Genomic DNA, 20,287 nt, shown 5'->3' with positions numbered 1-20,287 from the left:
GCATTTTCATGCTGCCATTTCACGCCGATCTTCTGTGGGGGTGTGGTAACTTCCCCGGTGCGAGCTGGCCCAATTCGTAATTATATTTATTATTTATAACAACGCCTTGAATTAATCTGTTTAAAAAACGGGCGCATATGTTTTCAATATTATAATAAAAACTATTGTTCCGCCCCGTTCGGCCCTGGTACATACCTAAATAGCAGATCAGAGTCAGAGTTAGATCCACATATATATCTAACGGTGGAAGATTTTTTGAAATCGAATGAATGAGGTTAGCGCGCTCAGATAAACAATCTCTCCAGTTTTGAATTCTAAGTATACCTAGATTTAAATTTTATCGAATCCCACAAAATACAACCCACTGAATATACTTTTGTTCTTCTTCACTATTCAATATGAACATAGTGTAATTGAATGCAGCATCTGTGTAAGAATAGACAATATAATGCAGTAATTTATGGTTTATTGCAATATAAGAATAATTTATAACTAAGCATATAACAAAACTTTCATTAAATACTTACAACAGAGAGCCAATAAACTTGCAAAGGGCATACGTTAAGAGATTAGGCATGAAGGCAGCTAGAAGCCCAATTAGACCTGATAACAACGTAGACAGTATAAGCACTGGTTTTCTGCCAAGAGCATCTGCTGTAGGACCCCAAAATGGCGCTGTCAATATAATACCTGAAACATGAAATTAGTTTTTCACACGCTTCATAACACATAAAAATATCCTTATGATGTTATGCTATACCTATATATATTAACATAGATGCAATGCATTGCATTCTTTTTCTCTACTAAATTTAATTTATATTCAGACTAATTAATATAAATATATGTAGGTATAGCATATTATATATTTAAACATATTTTATAATAAAAATCGTAACCGTATCTAAAATCTGGTTTAAATTCAAAATGAAATCGTAATATCGGTTATAACATTAAATAACCTATGTACATCTATAGGCACCCTTACTAATTAATGACAGACAGCACCTGTATCTCCATATATGAATTCTATAAACCTCAAATACCATACTAGACCTGTAATTTAAAACCTGTTATTATAAATTTATTCGCAAGTACCTATATTGGGTATGCTGGTTATAATTCCTCTCATATTGTCGGGTAGATCAAGATCGCAAGCTGCAGATGGAAGCAAGAAGGCACACCCGATCATTTCCAGAATTGCAGCGCCGAGGGTAGAAACCATGAGGGCGCAGTGAAAGACTTGATATTTTCCAGCTCCTGTGAAATATTATTAGCAAATATGTTTTGAATAAACATTACTTATGTTTTATGTAATATGATAAAAATAAATTAACTTTATTCTTGTACATATGAGTATACATGTACTAGAATATAGTATATATATAGCAGATGTATATAAATCATGTAATTTTTTATCATATTCATGTATTTAATATTATATTTGGTTTTATGTCTTAAACGAAACCGCATTATGACTACACATCTTACTTGTTAATCTCTATTTTAATTTTCAGGACATGGAATTATGTTAATTAAGAGTTATATAAATTAAATAGGTAATAATGTTATGTTATTTTTTTTTTTTCTAAAACCTTTAGTTCATCGCTATAATAATAGGTCAATAAATGATCGGACATAACTAATCTTAAAATCATAAATAATTGTTACTATTGAAAATAAAACTGATATATGATTTGTTCTATTTCTATAATTTACAGCCTATGAAACCAGTAAGACCAGTCGTTAAAAATCTCTTGTATACTTATTTTAACTGCAAATAACAAAATTCTACTAGTAAATCATGCATCTATAAATAACACTGGGTACGGCAGGTTATTTACCTTTAATTATTGATTAATCTCATTTGTGTTGAGAAAAATTATGAATCAATGGTTAGAAACCCTAAACACAATCTTAAGTTAAGAACGATCGAACGTGCATATAAACAATTATTGTAACATACAAATCAATTGATTTGTTTAATTGATTGCAATAAAATTTTAAAATAACGTATGTTCATTCACATTCATTCAAACTGAACTGAAACTTTTTCAAACGAAAACATTTCTTCACATACGCTACATAATGCATAGCGTCAAATTTCTTATCCTAGCTTTTTAGCATATGCGTTATTATGCCGATCAATTAACCAGTCATTAATTCAGTTTATATGCATTTATATTGAGTCTTACATTAAGGGGCGTATCGGTTATGGTTCGGGGCCCCTGAGATCTGTTTTTATATTAGATTTAAAGTCTCTTGTGAGCCCCAAACCAATTTTTAACAGGGCCCCCTTAAGGCATGCTACATCACTGTCTGCATTCTTTAACCTGTACTTGCTCAGTCTCTCAAAGGAATGATAAATGCGCAAATTTGCAGCATGTATTGAATTAGTTTCAGAGTAATTTGGCGCAAATCTGCACCGGATTACCTAATACAGGCACTCTCAAACTCAAGTTTTACGAGCAATTTAAATCGCCAATTATTTCACCATCCAGCAAGTTTGTTAGTGCTAATTATCGAGTAATTTATTACTGTTTAATGATATCGTTTTTGCTCTTTCTTTATAATTTTAAGTAAATTCTGTCATTATCCCAGTGCAAGTCGATTCATATTTATAATATAACAATTGTATATCCTTATGAATATTATAATGCAAAAGTGTGTATGTTTCTTTGTCTTTCTTTCACACCGCAATAGAGTGATTTATTTATAGGATTTTCCTTTCTAGAGGCTAGAGAGTGTCATAAAGTCTACTTTTCAATTTACGCAGTGAAACATCTCATTCTCAACTCATATTCAGAACGCTTTGTTACATTACTTCATTGTGTAATTCGGGACGTGGGCTAAGAGGGCTATGCAAGCCCGAAAGACTTCTATCACTCATAACTAATGCTATAATTCAATGAATTGGCAGCGTTATTATAAGATATCTTAAACAATGTTTTAATTCATAAAATTACTGCAGAATTAAACTCGTATATCGTAACCGACAAAACCATTTCCGAGACTCATTTGTCTTGGTTTGTCGATTTCATAAAATGTATCGTTTACGTGTGAAGTCAGGCTAACTGTGACGTACGCGTATGAATTTGGTGAGTAGGTCTCTATCTCAACCACAGGTTGCACCCACTAAGAACAAATTTGTTATCACTACCCCTACTTATATTATAGAATATACGAGACTAAATCTGTCTGCATGTCTCAACTATATCTAAATTACTGAAGCGATTTGCAAAAAAAATCGTTTGAAAACGGTTTTTGACCCGAGAAAGGACAGACGATTGTTTTTATGCCTGAAAATCCATGTTAATGGGAACCATGCAGACTATGATTCAAGAATTTCGCAAAAAACAACAAAATGTAGGAAAAATTTAACGGCTATTTAATAAAGGCAGAACAACTTTTGTCGGATACTAGTATCAAATAAAGGACGACTGTTTTTTACATCAAATGTTAAGATATTAAAATAATTGTACCTACGCCCGTGACCAGTTATACAATATGAGCTAAAACGATTAAGAGATAGTAGGTAGTTAAATTATAATTATAGCTTACCTAATCAAACTATCTAGGACATTTCAAATATCTACCTTGTCGCCGTTTTTCTAGGGACAACTTCATTTATTTAATGTACATGAAATTACGAAGTGAGCTGGTTTAGGAAACTGCAGCCGGACGCCGTGACTAGATGATTTAAATGCCTTCCAACCGCGTATAATTCATTTCACGGATCATTAAACTTTTCTCTTTTCTTGCATATGTATTCATAATATTTATACACAAAACCTTAATTTATGTTTTCCTTTTAATGAACCCAAAGGGTTGGGAACCCAACCATTTTATTCTAATATCCCAACCAAGTTCCATCATGCAACAAATTTAAAAACTAAACTTAAAAATCATTGTTCAAATTATACTAAATTTGACAATAGTTACAAATGAATTATCGTGCATAGTTAATTGCTGGCCTTGTTTCTTTCTTTAGCAAATGGGGGAAAATTACAATGTTTTGACTGAAATTTGACAAAGACCGTTGTAAATTATTTACGTTTCAGTAAACCTCTACTGATGTATGCATTCTCCTTATACCTTATTTTTTAATTAACGGGAGTCCTGGTAAACAAACATTTAGACGAAATGAAAAACGTCTCGTACAAAAATTGTATTAAAATGCAGTTCTTCAATTCATTCATATCGTAACTTGATACACACACACAAACAATTACCAAACAAGCATGCAATGACTTCTGCACGATGTTTTAACAATAATTATAGCGTACTAATTATAATTCATTTTTAACAGCGTCAGGTAATAAATTAACTAACACTGTACATACTGAAATATACATATATCAATACTAATATTATAAAGCTGAAGAGTATGTTTGTTTGTTTATAGCCCATTTATTGAGGAAGGCTATAGGCTATATATGTACCACGGGCAAAGTCGGGGCGGATCGCTGGTATATATGTCTGTATGTCTGTTTGCTTTTTGCCTTTCTCTAAGGTCCCAACGGAGATTTTTAGATGTAATTTTTGTCTTCTTGTTGATGTTTCACCGCGACATACAGTTACCCAAGTCACTCTCTCTTAAATTATAAAATCGCACCGTTGGCATATGAAAGAGAAACAAACAAACACATTTAAATTGTAAGGATTTAAAAAAAAAAAAACATTAATACATGTCACATTATACATTATCATATACATTACATGTACAACTCTTTGGGGTAATATATTCGTTTATTAGAAAATCAGTCTACCACAAACAAGATATGAGCTATCGTGCTTTTGAATATTGATATTAAAATAATATCGGTATGTCCTAGACCCTAAAGGTATGAATGCTTATACTAAGTGGCCTTATTATTATAATATTTATATATAATCTTTATTCATATAAATGTACACAGGGCTAGCAAGCTAGATTATTTAACTATCAACTCTACCAGTCCTTTTCGTATTTACAATGCCAATTGCATTTTATGGCATAAATTAAGTGTTAACATTTATAATTTCCAATGACTTAGGCTTTTAATTCTTCACCTTCTATTGCAGATTATTAATAGATTTTTATGCAAGTATTGGATTTCTACTACTATTTTTTCGGCGTCTTTTGTCAGAATAATTTAATTCATAATAAGTACTAGCTGAGCTGGCATACGCTGTTCTGCCTTACTCTTAACATTACGGTATGTAAAATACATGTTGACCGATTCTCAGACCTATCCGATATGCACACAAAAGTTCATAAAAATCAAGCCCATTCCAAGAAGGTAACTAACATTGTGACACAAAATATAAAAAAGTTAATTTACCAATCATAAAATAAACACATGCAAACAGAACGAAGATCACGCGTCACATAATAATCTGTATTATAGGTACCGATAGGTACCCTTTTATTGGCAAAGTTTTCCAAATGTGTTTAAGCGAAAATAAATGTTATATTAAATAAATGCTAGTATTATCTATAATCAATATCTATGATTTGTTCTAAAACAGAAAATAACGTAATTGTTTCGCGCTGAACTCACTCTAAAACGGATTAGAACTATTAAAATTCAGTGAATATCCGACACTGTCTAGTTTTATAGGATACAGATTCCAATATCTAAATATCTTGAAGGAAAGTTATGTTGATTGGAATTAGTTAATGTGCTAATAAATGTTTAACTCAACTAAGTGATGTGAGGAATGGTAATTAATTATCATTTATTTGGTCATAGTAATATCTACATGTTTACCTGCATTAGGAAAGTCTAAGTATAGTTTTTATTTATATTTATTTATATAGTTATATGGGGACAAGTGGAATATTTTCTCTAACTATTGAAATGTACTTAAATCATTGATTGTTGTGATGTGATTATTTAAGAAGAAGCGGTAAGTCTAACCATGTCGTGTGTTAGAAAACCCCTCCCTCTGAAACTACTTGTAGGTTTTTTTTTTTTATGGCAGGGCAAACAAAGGAGCAGGTGGGCCACCTGATGTTAAATGGTCACCACCGCCCATAAACATTTGCAACACTAGAGATTTTACAAGTGCTTTGCCGGCCTTTCAGGGACATATACGCTCTTTTCTTGAAGGCCCCAATGTCGTAATTGTTCGGTAACACCGTAGCTGGTAAATCGTTCCTAAGCTTCAACGTACGCGGAAAGAAGTTGCGGGTGAAGCGTACGGTGGTGGACCGCCAACCATCCAGATAGTGCGGATGGAATTGGTTTTTACGGCGGGTGGTCCGATGTTGGAACTGTGCGGCTGGTAAAATGAATGAATGGTTTAGTATAAATACCGCGCAAAATTGGTAGAAAATGGATAGGTTACCTGTATTGCTCAAATACCTCTTAAATGTATAAAGTGCCTACGAAACTAGAAAGTCAAACTCAGGATATACGTGATTATTAATAAATCCAAACTCCCTTCATATAACCAGAATTAAAACACTGTGAAAGTAAATTTAAGAACCATTTTTCTATGTTGATCTATGAGCCAAGAGTAGTAAGTAGTTACTCAAACATACGGCGCCATTAAAGCGTTGTTGCATCCTATCCTACTAATATTATTAATGCGAAAGTTTGCAAGGATGTGTATGTGTTTGTTGCTCTTTCACACAAATACTACTGAACCGATTGCAATGAAATTTGGTACGTAGACAGTTGGACAAGTGGAATAACATATAGGCAACTTTTTATCCCGATATTCCTATAGGATAGGGACTTACGCGGATGTAACCGCGAGGCGCAGCTAGTGAAAATATAAAATAGACACGAATAAATAAATACACAAATCGTAAATACATATACGTACGTGCATTAACTTTGCAATTGCAACATATTTATTTACTACCTACCGCTAGCTGACTCGACAGACGTTATCCTGTCTTCGTGCAAAATGTCAAATTCGGTGTTTAATTAGTCGTTAACGAGTATTTTGTTACCTTGGTGTCAATTTTGATAGATGATTTAATAAGAATCATTTCAAGCTTTGCATCATTAGATCCTTCTGATCCTTGCCGATTATAAAAGAATTCCTCAACAACAAATCGTTTCCGTTCAGGCGATACTATGGCCAAATAAAAAAAAGTATGAATTTTATATAAATACCCTGCATAGTATTATGTTATTGTAAATACCTTAAATGTATTACTATTTTATTGTATTAACATAGCTAGAGGGTGAAGCATCGCTAAAATTATTTTGATATTTTCAAGCGACGTTCCAAGAAACGAATGAATTCAATTTCAATTGCATTTTTTTTTTCGATTGTATTAGCCGGTAACTCCACAGATTGGAGTTTATTATTCATAGTTCATTTTTGTGTTTCATAGGAAATAGTGGTCGTTTGGTCAGTTGAATGGTTATGATATGGTCGTGACATTTTTATAGAAAAAAATTATGAATGAATTCTGCATACTTTTATGAATATCAAAAGCCGTTGCCATAGACAGACGGATCTTATTCCTACTTCTTAAACCAAAGACAACATAGTATTTTGTTTTATGTATTATTGCGCAATTACATAAAAAGCACAGAAATGCGTTTAGAATTAACAAATAATATTATGTACATGTATTTTCTTCTTAATTTTAAGACGTATCGTTTTTATTCCTTGTTGAAAATGCGTTACGGTTATTAAATTTAAAAAACTTGAATCTGGACTGATTTTTACAGTCGCATATTTTTTTAATAAAATGCTTGTTTTATCAAGGATAGGATATAAATACAATTATTAACTGTTTTACTTGACGTTTATATTTATAAAGTAGGTAAACAGATGTTTTTTTCATTGCGAAAATAACATAAACGCAAAATATCGATGGAGACAGCTAAAGTGCGTCACTAGCTTCGCGGTTTTTGTTTTTTTGATATTTTTTTTAAACACATGTGAATATAATATGTACTCGATATCTTTCGATATTTTGAGGTTTCTATGTAAATGTGTAATAAAATATTTCATGTAATGTTCATTAAATGAGGATAATTTAAAGGTTTTCCACATGTTTGACGGTTATTACGGTATACTGTTAATTGTTATAAGATACCAAACCGGAATTTCCTTTTTAAACGAATTTTTTAGACTCAAAATTAAGTATGATGAATTTTTCTTGGTTATGTAATAATTTAATTAACAAAAACATATCAGTTAAATTGAATCATTGAAACCACTTACCCGCAAGGTCCAGCGCTGTCTCCAGGTCGGTTTCCAGAGCACTTTTGTCCGGCTTTTTTCCATCACGCGACTTCATGGTGCTAAAATACAATACAATTTAATAAACATTCTGTTACACCACAACATCACCAACATACTAAAGGACAACACAACGCCACTTAATTGTGCTAATAAACAGACAAATATTACGTTCAAGAATTCGGTTTTAATATTTTCTCAATATTGAATATGTATATGTTTTAATACAACTCTTACATGAAGGGAAATGGGCAGATTTTAAAACGCATTATGACCAAATCAAGCACCCCAAACTAAGTCTGTATATGCCGGTCGCAAAGGTATAACTGATTCAGTGATCATAATATTTTCTATCTGGTTAACTGCGATACTTTCACGGAGTTTCGTATATTGAACTTGCCGATGCAAGCAGTATAGAAATACGTGATCGAATGCGTTTTTGATGATTTGTTTTTGCTTTTAATTCATTTAAATATAACGATATTTTACTGAAAACTCATATCATGTGTTATTTCACATTAATGTAGATTTAGATATTTTTGAGCTATTATTTTAAAGACTATATTATCAGCTAAATTACAAGATGTAACGTCTTCTAATTCAATGACTTGATTTCTATAGGGTTTGGAAGAAGTTTTTTAAACCAGTACTAACAAGACATTAGATTACACTATATTTCATCATGTCACAGTAGCTCCTTTGGAATGAGAGATTTTGTGAATTTAGCGTGTTAATTTCATCATTAATAAGCCTTCCTTATAGTCAGTTTGTGAGGCTGGCGTTAGTTGTATTTATGGCACTAGCTACACCAGCAATCTTGGTGTCAATGCCCGGTTCGCATGTTACTGGAATTTTCCATGAAGTGTGCGAATAGTATTTATCTATTTATTTATTTATTTTATTTCCTACAATATGTAATGTACCTTCGTCTTCGGAAAAGACAGTTCTAATATTACTAAATGAAACCCATAAGTGAACTGTATTTGGAAATAATTAGCCAAGTCACAAACTCGCTATAAATGTTTATTTACATTTAAAAAGAACAGATAAAATCATTACGTTTAGAAATATTGTTAGAAAAAATGAAAAATTGACGATGGATGAAGTTTCACGTAATTTCACGGATATTGAGTTAAAGGCGGGTTTAATTAAATGCTAACGCTAATGAATATACATCATTAGTGTTAGCATAATAATTGAATGTATATAAACTTTAAGATAACGCTTACAATATTAATAGTTTTTAAAATAAATAAGTGAGAGCTAATGAGAGATATATTTTAAATATTTCATTTCATGCAAAAATTAAAAAATATCATATAAAATTTAAACGGATAAAAATAGTCCGGAGAGTTATGTCAAATATGATTTCGAAAATTTATCTTAATAATAATAATAACCATAAAAAACTCAAAACTATAATCACTTGAATTAAGGAACTACTAACTATGAAGGGTCCCGTCTCCGATCATTTAATTGACAATATTGCTGGAATATTTGACAAAATTGTGTCAAATATTCCAGCAATTGTAGAAGTCACTTACACCGGCCTATACATAGTATTACATATATTATCTTAGGCCGTATTAACAAACGTTGCATTGTATCGTGTATGTTAATTTAAAAACGTAAAACACGAATTAATTAATAATTACTCAGCTGTAGCATAGTCCCATTTGATTTCATAACAGTTGATTTCCTCAGGGAGGGGTTTAACATATTACAAATTATAGCAATTTACTAACTGAGTCAAACATGCGATTTCTCCTTCCTCTAGTAATAACTTATTTGTAAGTGATTTAATATTATGCAATACTAGCCGTCTGCCCGCGGCTTCGCCCGCGTACACAGCAAATTCCTATAGGAATGAGACTACCTACTATAATCTCCAGATTTAATTCTTATCACGAAATCTAGCCGCTGCTTTGTGATTAAACTACAAACAAAAACACACATTCATATTTACAATAAGTAATAAATTATACTAAGGATGTTCCTGCATCTGTTAGCTTTCAAAGGATTTAAAAAGTAACCGACAAACGAAGAATGAACAGATGGATAGATAAATGATATAATTAATCATTTATCTGCTCAGATTTTTTAAAAGGATCCGATTCAAACTGAGATGTACCTTCCATATTGTAATATAAAGTTTTAGCCCCATAGAAAAATCTTTATAACATGCAATATATCTAATTAATAATATATGAAACAAAAATGAGTTCAAATAGATATTTTTTTTCAACTTTTACAAATTGCTAGAACAAAAATTTATTTAAATCGCAGAAACCTAACGAAGCCTTGATTCGTGTTAAGGAATCCAATATTAATAGATGCTTTATTAACAATACACTAATTCGTTTATAAAAATTATAAATTTTTACGCGTCTATAAAATTTGTATATTTTCATCACGAACATTTACTATTTACTAATTAAATATTATATAAATACATTTTTACATTTAAGTATTTTTATACTCACCAATGAATAATATCCGACATGATAAAAAAAAATTAACTTTTCGCTAAAAATGCAAAAACGAAATAGTTTTATACGCTCACAGGGACGACAAACCGTATACTGTTTGAAATTTTATTTTATCGTGTACGAGCAAAAATAATAACAATTATATAAATTACTAATTGAAATTATTACGATAGCAAACGATTATTTACTGGCAATCAATTAATATAATATAATGTGGAATGAATACGCCCCTTTCATGTAAGATGCTCCATCGTGAACTAGTTGAATTTCGTGTATTCGGTTGCATTTAATTAACTTTTCTTCTATGAATTGTTTGATGTTTTTATGCTATTTCTGATAACTAGGAGTAACTTAAAGGCTGAGTGAAATAACTATTTTTGAAACATTGAGAATTTATTGTGGGAGTCGAGCACGCTTCGGCACGAATTGGGCCAGCTCGCACCGGGGAAGTACCACACCCCCACAGAAAACCGGCGTGAAATAGTGGCATGCCACTGTGTTTCGTACGGTGAGTGGGGGAGCCAGAGGCCCGTTTCCTTTTCCTCACCCGTCCCAGTCCATTACTTCTTTCCAGTCGTTAATCATTTCCTTTTCCCTTACCCCATAAAAGCGGGCAGCGCATCCACGGAGGTACTACCTTTGCGAATGTTTATGGGCGGTGGTGATCGCTTACCATCAGGCGAACCACCAGCTCAGCTGCCCGCTATGACATAAAAAACAAAAAAAATTTGAGTATTGATTTCCTCTGGTGATTTTGACTACGCAGCCACGGGTAACAGCTACTACTACTACTATAGTAGCTCAGTGACCCATAGTGAGTCTTGGCATCCGACAATAAGAGCCTCCATTTGAGCGTTTGATCCTATCCTGCTCCACCTCTTGCCAGTTTTCAGTCTGGATGGAGTGCAGGTCTTTCCTTAACGGGTAACAGCCAGTTGCAAATAATTATTATTTTTATGTTAGAGAGCGCAATTAGCTGGTTGTTCGCAGTTCGCAATAGTACGCCGTCACTACCTTCCATGAATATTTAAGAATTAAAGTCCTACAAATGATTAGGGAATAAGAGACATGGTAAGGTGGACTATGGCCTGAACCCTCATAGGAGGCCTATGTACTAGCAAGGGAACATGTATGAGCTGATGAATCATGATGAAGTTTACACATTATAATAAAAAACAGTCTTCAAAATAAATCTAGACGATGTTTTCGCCTGATAGTATGCAATCTCTACCACCCATGAATATTTACTGAAATAAAGTCCTGCAAATGGTGTTAGGGGATAAGAGACATGGTAAGGAAGGAAGACGAGAATAATGGTTGGACAGAGCAGGGTGATGAATAGAAAACGGTCCTCGATCTTTTCCACTTAACTTGTTTCTTTAACTTTCCATTAAGTAACAAACAGACAAACCTTCTGTCTTATATTCGTAAGATATGGAAAGTTGAGGATATTTATATTGATTTGTGATTTATTTTCTTACGGTCACGGCCCTACGGGTGGTCGCTTATATTTTTCCTTATAATTAATATTGTTTCGGAAACTTTTCTATGTATTTATTCCATCCATTTTTATTCCAGTTTTATGTCCATCAGTAACAACAAATACAATCAGCAGTTCAATCTGTGAGCAAATAAGCACGTTGCCATATGTTATTTCTTGTTATATTTTCTATTTTACCAATTTTAAAAAGAAGGACGTTATCAAATCGACTGTTTTTTTTTTCCTTTGCTACTTCAAAGCATTTGACTCGGTGATACGATTTTGATGTTTTTTTTTTATATGAATGTTGGTTCCTCCCGTGTGGTGATTATTTGCAGATCATTAATATTTGTTTTCATGACATATGGAGCCTTGGACCTCTTCGATCAATATTATATTTCAACTTTATCCAATAAATTCAGAGTGTCTAACTTGATCACGGTATACCATTATTTAAATTTGAAACCTACTAATATTATAAATGCGAAAGTTTGTAAGGATGTGTGTTTGTTGCTCTTTCACGCAAAAACCACCCAACCGATTGCAATAAAATTTGGTACGTAGACAGCTGGACAACTGGAATAACATATAGGCAACTTTTTTCCCGATGTTCCTACGGGATGCGGACTTACGCGGGTGAAACCACGAGGCGCAGCTAGTTTTAATAAAAACTTAAAACCAATTTTGACCTTTCACCTCCACCATCCTTATGTTACTGATAAACGTACATTGTTACATTCATACGAAAGCTTAAATTTGCTTGTCTTACTATTCAGTGAGGAATAAAGTGATTTGATATTGAATAGAATGAGAGAGTGAGGCAATAGAGTGATTAAAAAGCAGTGGCGACTCAGTGGTGAGGACCTCAGACTTAAAAAGGTAATTAATCAGGGTAAATCAGGGGTTGGAGACGGCGAAGGAAATCGTGAGGATACCGGCATGTCCAAGAACCGAAAAATTCGACTGCAGGTGGCATCTGCCAATCCGCACATATTCAAAGAGGTGGATTATGGCCTGAACCCTCATTTGATGAAATTTGGTATACAATCAGGGTGTGAGCTGACTTGGATGTTGGGATACTTTTTATCCCGATGTAATGCTCCCTTGGGATAAAACAGGAATCTTGATATCCTAGCGGAACCGGGACGAGCATCTAGTATATAAATGAACTCAAAACTTGAACAGACATTTCTTCAAATATTTTAGAGTTCGTATCGTATTTAAATACACATTACGATGTACATCGTATCGTAAAAGCCCGTTTCCTTATCCTAACCCTTCCCAGCCCATTCCGACTTTCGAGTCGTCAATCCTTTCCTTATCCCTGTTCCCTTAAAAGCGGGCAGCGCATACAGAGGCATTACCTCTTCGTATGTTCATGGGCAGTGGTGATCGCTTACCATCCACGAACCACCTGCCCAGTTGCTCGCTATGAGATAAAAAGAAAAAAAATCTATCTTATATCGTTAAAAAACGTGCTTTAATAATGTGAAGACTTTACATCACACAAGATTATGTAAGTATGTAAATTCTTCTCCGAATTTCGTGACTGTTCTGTTAACTATATCTTAATTATGACTCTAGCATTAAGAGAGTACCTAGTTGCATGAGATTATAGTGTTTCAGAGTAGGTCAAATCTATTCAAATATAGACTAAAATGTTAAGGTAACAAATACTAAAATATTTTTACAAAAATTGTTTATATACCTCTTATTTCTCACATTGAAACGTTATTAGAATTAGTATTATTTTCCTACAGATTCTATTTCTATGATAGATTTCTTTATTTAATTTCAATATTAATAAAACCGATAAAAAGCTATGGGGCAAAGACCTAACAATTCATTATGATAGTAACCGACTAATTTATATTAATTATTTTCAATTATTGTTTACTAATAATTAATAATAATCAATATAAATTACTCACTACTTACTAAATAAACATTTTTACTTCGCAACATTGTATATTTATTATTTTTAATACTAGCTTACGCATGCGGATTTGCTCGCGGGGACTACAAAATTAAAAGTATAACCTGAAACTGTTATTAGATACCATAAAAAAGTCGTCGAAATCTGCCAACTTGTGCCACAGTTTTTTGCGATTTACGCATAAACAAACACACAAACAGAGATACAATTTACTAACCATTGCTTTGCAGTCCATAAAAATTACATATTGTGTATCAATTACCTCTTTATAAAAGTATTAAATACAGAAATGGTCTGGTTAGCGTTGTACGTTTTTATATTGACAAAGATTTTAAATCCTACTTACGCAGTAAGAACTCTGGAAAGAAAAAAAATCTTAATAGAAAACAGTTTTGATCGAAGCAGAATGTAATTATTTAGTAAAATATTACTAAACAGTACACTATTTTGTAACTGAGATTTTGCGACGGCCAGTACCTAGTTGCACAGTTGGTAGCTCCTCTATAAATCATGGATACTCGTAAATGAATACTAATCTTAACTAGTAGTAGATAACTAGTATGTATAGAACAAACTAGCTCCTCGCCCCGGCTATTCCAGGATAGTTATACATCGTAATTAAAATGATATGAACTGTCCTGTCTTTTAAGTTGAATCAAACTGCATATGATGTGCAAATTTGATTGAAATTAAGAAGCTTAGGAGTCCATCGCTAACAAATAATGTGACGCGTAATTTATTTATATTATTAATCACCTTTTTTCTTTTTAATCAATAAAATTCAACACACTCACGCTAGAAGCTCACATTTCGCTCAAAAAACCTCGCGAGAAATATGGATCCAGGAGAGAACATCGAATTAAACCTCTCAAAATCTCTCACCAGTTAAAAATTGAAATAACCACCTAAATTAATAAATAACTAACGCCCTTTTACTTAAAGATTAGATATATATTATTTCCCATTCAATATTCGCAGGAAAATACCTTATAATAATATGTTTATCAAAATATACACAATATAAGGGAAGTAAATTGTATTCACAAGTTAATATTATGTATGTTTATTTAAATAACACTACATAGAAGCAAATAACAAACAAATCTTAGTATTTGCTTACTATTTACATTTGAACACACGATCTAGATAATATTGTAGTTTGTTACTAGATATCAATTGTTTTCTATTTCGGATCTTCCTATATTTATTAATAAATATCTTATCATTTTCGGATTTCCCGAAGCAACACGCAACAGTTTTGTATATTGATAGAAAGTTTTGTTACACACAAAGTAAAAATATATAGATATTTTAATTTATCATTATTATCATCAGCCCATATCTGTTTAAACTGCAGGAAAGCAGGCCTCCTACAAACGTTCAGGCTATAATCGAACACGTTGGCTAAGTAAGAGTCGATTCTCGGACATGCCGGTTTCCTCAAGTTTTGAGTTTTCGCCGTTTTAAATAGCTATCATGTGAATAATGTGAAAAAAAAATTGGATAATCAATCTCGTTCTTTCAAGCTCGCCTGGCGTTGAATCCCAGACTTTGCATTTAATGTTCGAGATGTGCCTATATGGCACATACAACGATACTTTTTTCAATGTCCAGTTTTTCTACCCTAATTCACGTATTTTCGTCGGAAAACTGTAGTTTAAAGATTTGTTAAATTCTAGAAATTACATGAGCGGCTGTCAAGTTTTATTGTTGCTAGAAGTCTTAGCTCGCTTAGTTATAACTGCTTCAACGTTTCACATTGCCTGTCTCATCCGAGAATATTAGTTTATCCCTGCATGCAAATTGCAATCTTATCTCTAAAATAAAAAGTTAAATTTAACAAATCAAAAACTCTCGTAACCTTATCATCGTGTAACTAGCTATAGTTCTTTGTTCTTTTTTCACAATGTTACCATTCTGGCATCGAATGCTCTCGAAGTTAACCCTTATAACATGTTCTACAGTGAGAGGTTCGTTCATTGTCAACATGTATGGGGGTACGTTAACCTTTCGTATTCTCTAACTCGACCAACATAATTATCCTTAATCAGGTTGTTTATGACTGAGTCATGCAAAGAACGATGCAATTTGATTGTTTGTACATTGTACAAAATGCAATTTAAAGTTTTGATGATGGTTACGAGGTCTGTTATTATTGTTTTTTTTATCGTGCTTTAATGCTGCTTTATATAAGTATATGAATATAATCTTTTTGTACATTTACCGCATCCTTCATTTACCGTAAGAGCGAGAATCCGACCTGATGATTCACCTGATGATAAGCGTTTTAAGGGATAAGGAAAGGATTGACTACTGAAAAAGAAAATGGAAGGGGCTAGGGAAAGGATTAAGACTTCCGGCTCACCCAGTTAAACACAATAGCGTTATAAGCATATACGTGTTTACGCCGAACTTCTGTGAGGATGTGGGTACCTACTCCGGGGTAAGCTAGACCCATTCGTGTCGAAGCGCGCTCGACTCCCACATTAATACCTATTTAATTTTATTAATATCATCATAAATATCATTAACTTCATGTACTAAATTAAAAACACGAAACAGAAGCCTAATATGAAATATATCAACCGATTATAACAACCGTAAAACGAATAAATCAGAATGAAGTTTCAGTTCCACTTAATAAAAATAAACAACCTATATTCTATATCAGGATCTGACCTATCTACCAAAAATAATATTTTACAATGTTTAACGAAATTGCGCAACAAAATCGAATATTGTGGTACTCTTTGTAGGTTTTAAAGTGCAATAAAAATATACGTCTGGTAGTCTTTTGACCTTTGCGATCTTAACTGACGGACCAACTGCGCAAAAGATTTAAAATTAGGAATGGCAAATATTCGATAGTTTTCATGAAGGGAAAAATGACTAGTTTGGACTATTTGGAAAAGATGTTGTTCATTATCGAAGAACACTTTCTTAATTAAACTCCTTAACTTAACATTAAATTTTTGAAAGTGAAAAAGTAGAGATTCCAGGTTTATTTCTGAAAAGTAGATTTTTTTCTTTATTAAAATCGCTTTATTTATAGCAATCGATCTTAAATTAGAAACATGTAAATGTGATTGAAGATTTTAGAGCCGAGGACGAATTATGTAATCGAAAGTTGTTATGTACAAAAGATATGTCTCAACTATTTTATAAAGACAATAAAAACACATCAAAATTTACGCATCAGTTAATGAGCACAAACAGTACTATAAGAATTAATACTATGAGATTTGTAGAAAGACATTTCATCAGTATATTTATGCATCTACATACGTCATTTGATTAATGCATAGAGAACTACTACCGTAGCAGAAAAAAAAATCTAAACGAATTGCTATAAATTCAATCAGTTAATTTCTCCTCCGTGGAGTACACACTGTATACTAATTACTTTGGACGATAATATTTTATTAGTACAGAGTATAAAACAAAGACCCGGGGTTTTCCTCGCATGTTTCCCCATCCCGTTCCCACTTTCCCACTTCCGGGATAAAAATTTTCCAATTATCATGCAAATCGATTAATGCGTTCTTGACTGTTACTAACACCATTTTTTCTTTTATACATATAGACATAATTAACTGACTCCATATCATCAATTATAAAAGAATTAAAATCGGACCACCCATTATAAAAGTCCTGAAGTAACAAAATTGAAAAATACATTCGAATTGAGATCTGCTTCATTTAACCAAGGCGATCACATGATACATGATTTCGTCATTGTCATTATCAGCCCATTTGTATTTGGTATGGTCTGCCCACTACAGGGACTCGGACCTTCTATGAGGGTCCAGGCCTTAATCCTGCTGGCCAAGTGCTGGTTCGACATGCCGGTATTATCACGATGTTTTCTTTCGTTTTTTTTCCGTTTCGTTTCGCCGTGATGTGGATCGTGTGCAGATAAATTGAAAAATCTATTTATTCCTTTCATGCTCGATCGGTCTCGAACCCCCGATTTTTCGCTTCAAGCCAAAGGTCTACCATATAATATATCTAATACAAAAATATCGGTCGAATCAATCTTATCGAGCAGTTAAATTCTGTGACGTCACTCTCAACGAGTAGAATCTTCAGCGTGCAGTCTTGAGCACACAAAAGTTCAGAGAGTTTTTTAATCTCAAAACATTTCCATGCCCGGCAATTTGTTTGCTCGCGTATTAAATAACGAATATTCCATGTACGTCACTTCCACACTATATTTAGAAGCAGAGAAGAATAAATATCAATTGTAATCTAGTTTGTTAATGGAGATAACTATGATATAAAAGCAAGCCATTTCTCCGCTTACATTTATTGTACGAAAGTCCCTTACGCCTACAGTCAGTTTTATTTTTGCGTCTTTGGTAATCAGAAGGTAAGCTGAACAAAATATATGGCTCTCGGAGCGAATTTTAGACATAGAACGAGACATCACTCGGCTGTATTTCGACAAAAGTAAGTATGGTATAATATCCGTGAGTAAGCTCTGAAAAAAGTGTCAGAAACATTCTGAAAATGTGCAAAAGATATTGTATACGATATTAAATGGATAGTATATGTTAATGAACGTTGCATTAGCAGAAACTATCCTGTATTTTAAAACTATAATATTTGACATTATTTTAAGTTTTTTATGTATTTTATTCAAATTGTATCATAAATTTGTTATAATGAGTCCTTTGGTCGTTATAAATCAAGATATTAATCATGAAGAATGTCAACAGTTTTCGTGAAGAAAGTAGGATAAAAGTCACTGATAGGCTCAAAAGCACTTTAAATATTTATCTTAAACACTGACTTTTATAAGCGTGTTTTAAAAAAATGGCTAGGGTTCGTGGGACACAAAAGGCTGATCACCTACTTGTCCGCAAATAATACGAGCAGTGAAACAGAAAATGCCTCCAATATTTGTCTCCTACTCGACACGAGGACACGAAATTTCGCTGAATTCTGTGTAAATAATATCACAGAAATTAAAACTGCATTACAATATATTTCTTATCAGAGATGAAAGTAACCATCCTGCTAAATTCAACATATTACATAAGTTATTAAAAATAATGTCCAATATGCTAAAGTCAAAGATAACGAAATTTTTTTCCTAGATTCGAATATATTTATAGCAGAATCTCCTTTATTAGTTAAAATTAAACCTGGCCAATAATTAAATGTTAAAAACATTAAAAAAGAATAAGCTACTTATTTGTTAGTAGTGCAATGACTGGCTCATTTTCGTTGATGCTATTTTAAGATCGACAATTCAACTAACCAGTTCGTAATACCAGTGTAACTAGTATTTTATGCACCCGTTGCGGGCATCTGTAACTGGGAAAATAATATATTTTACTAAACAATGCCACTCAATAAAATTGATGTGGTCTGAATTCAGCGTTACATTCGCTCTGACACTAGGTACATATTTAAAGAGAACCCACGATTGCGAACCTACAATGCGTAATTTTATCAGAATCTTTTATAAAAATAACTTATGCGATATAAATAACATTCGTGACGTTTCATTTATATTTAAGTTAATTGAATTAAATATAGCATAAACATATATTCAGAGATCACAGATATTAACTATTTTTAAACACAAAATGTTTACTGACGTCATAAGTATTATGTCGCTGATTATACTTTAATATATAAAACAACAAAAGTTTATTTTAAGATTTAATATGTGTAAAGGTAAACTCAATTACTAATCATTGCGTAATAACACATCTAGCTTGAAATAGACGTAAGAAAATTCTTAGAGAAAAGGAAAAATTAATATTAGGAACTCATCCGTGGGCTACTTTTTTTTTTCATTTAGGTTCAGTATGTTACAGATTGCCACATACTGAATAAATATAGAATATTATCTGTGGTGAAGAGAATATCGGTAGGAGACACGTGATAAAGTAATATTTTTATGATTTGAGAATATGTTATTAATTGTTATAATATTCAATTTCGAATATTGCTTTCATTCGAGTTAGCTTAATAAATCGTTTTACGTCTTGTAGGACAACAAATATGTTTTTATTGAACTATCTAATCGAAATTAGCGAAAGAGCTAGATTAATGCAATGAATTTAAACAATTATGTAATAAGATAATTAACACAGAAATTTGTATTAATTTCGTAATAAGATTAGCTTTAAGTTTAACATAAAATATTTACTTATAATATAGTCTTTTTCAGCC

At 32.4% G+C, this 20,287-nt stretch overlaps 1 protein-coding gene across 1 annotated transcript in view; it reads right to left on the bottom strand.

Annotated features, from left to right (window-relative positions):
- LOC119836836 (organic cation/carnitine transporter 7-like) overlaps nucleotides 1-8,591 on the bottom strand; it is a 17,642-nt gene extending 9,051 nt beyond the window's left edge. Inside the window, exons 1-4 of the mRNA XM_038362312.1 lie at nucleotides 8,434-8,591; nucleotides 8,179-8,258; nucleotides 1,099-1,260; nucleotides 528-690 (exon numbers count right to left, since the gene is read on the bottom strand). Coding sequence (XP_038218240.1) covers nucleotides 528-690; nucleotides 1,099-1,260; nucleotides 8,179-8,258; nucleotides 8,434-8,465 — 437 coding nt within the window. The 5' untranslated portion in view covers nucleotides 8,466-8,591. The remainder of the gene's footprint in view (nucleotides 1-527; nucleotides 691-1,098; nucleotides 1,261-8,178; nucleotides 8,259-8,433) is intronic.
- Between the last annotated feature and the right edge of the window lie 11,696 nt (nucleotides 8,592-20,287).

This window comes from Zerene cesonia, chromosome 3, assembly GCF_012273895.1.
Source record: "Zerene cesonia ecotype Mississippi chromosome 3, Zerene_cesonia_1.1, whole genome shotgun sequence".
Classification (NCBI taxonomy): domain Eukaryota; kingdom Metazoa; phylum Arthropoda; class Insecta; order Lepidoptera; family Pieridae; genus Zerene; species Zerene cesonia.
The sequence above is the reverse complement of the archived record's forward strand: the minus strand, read 5'-3'. Positions and strand labels throughout refer to the sequence as shown.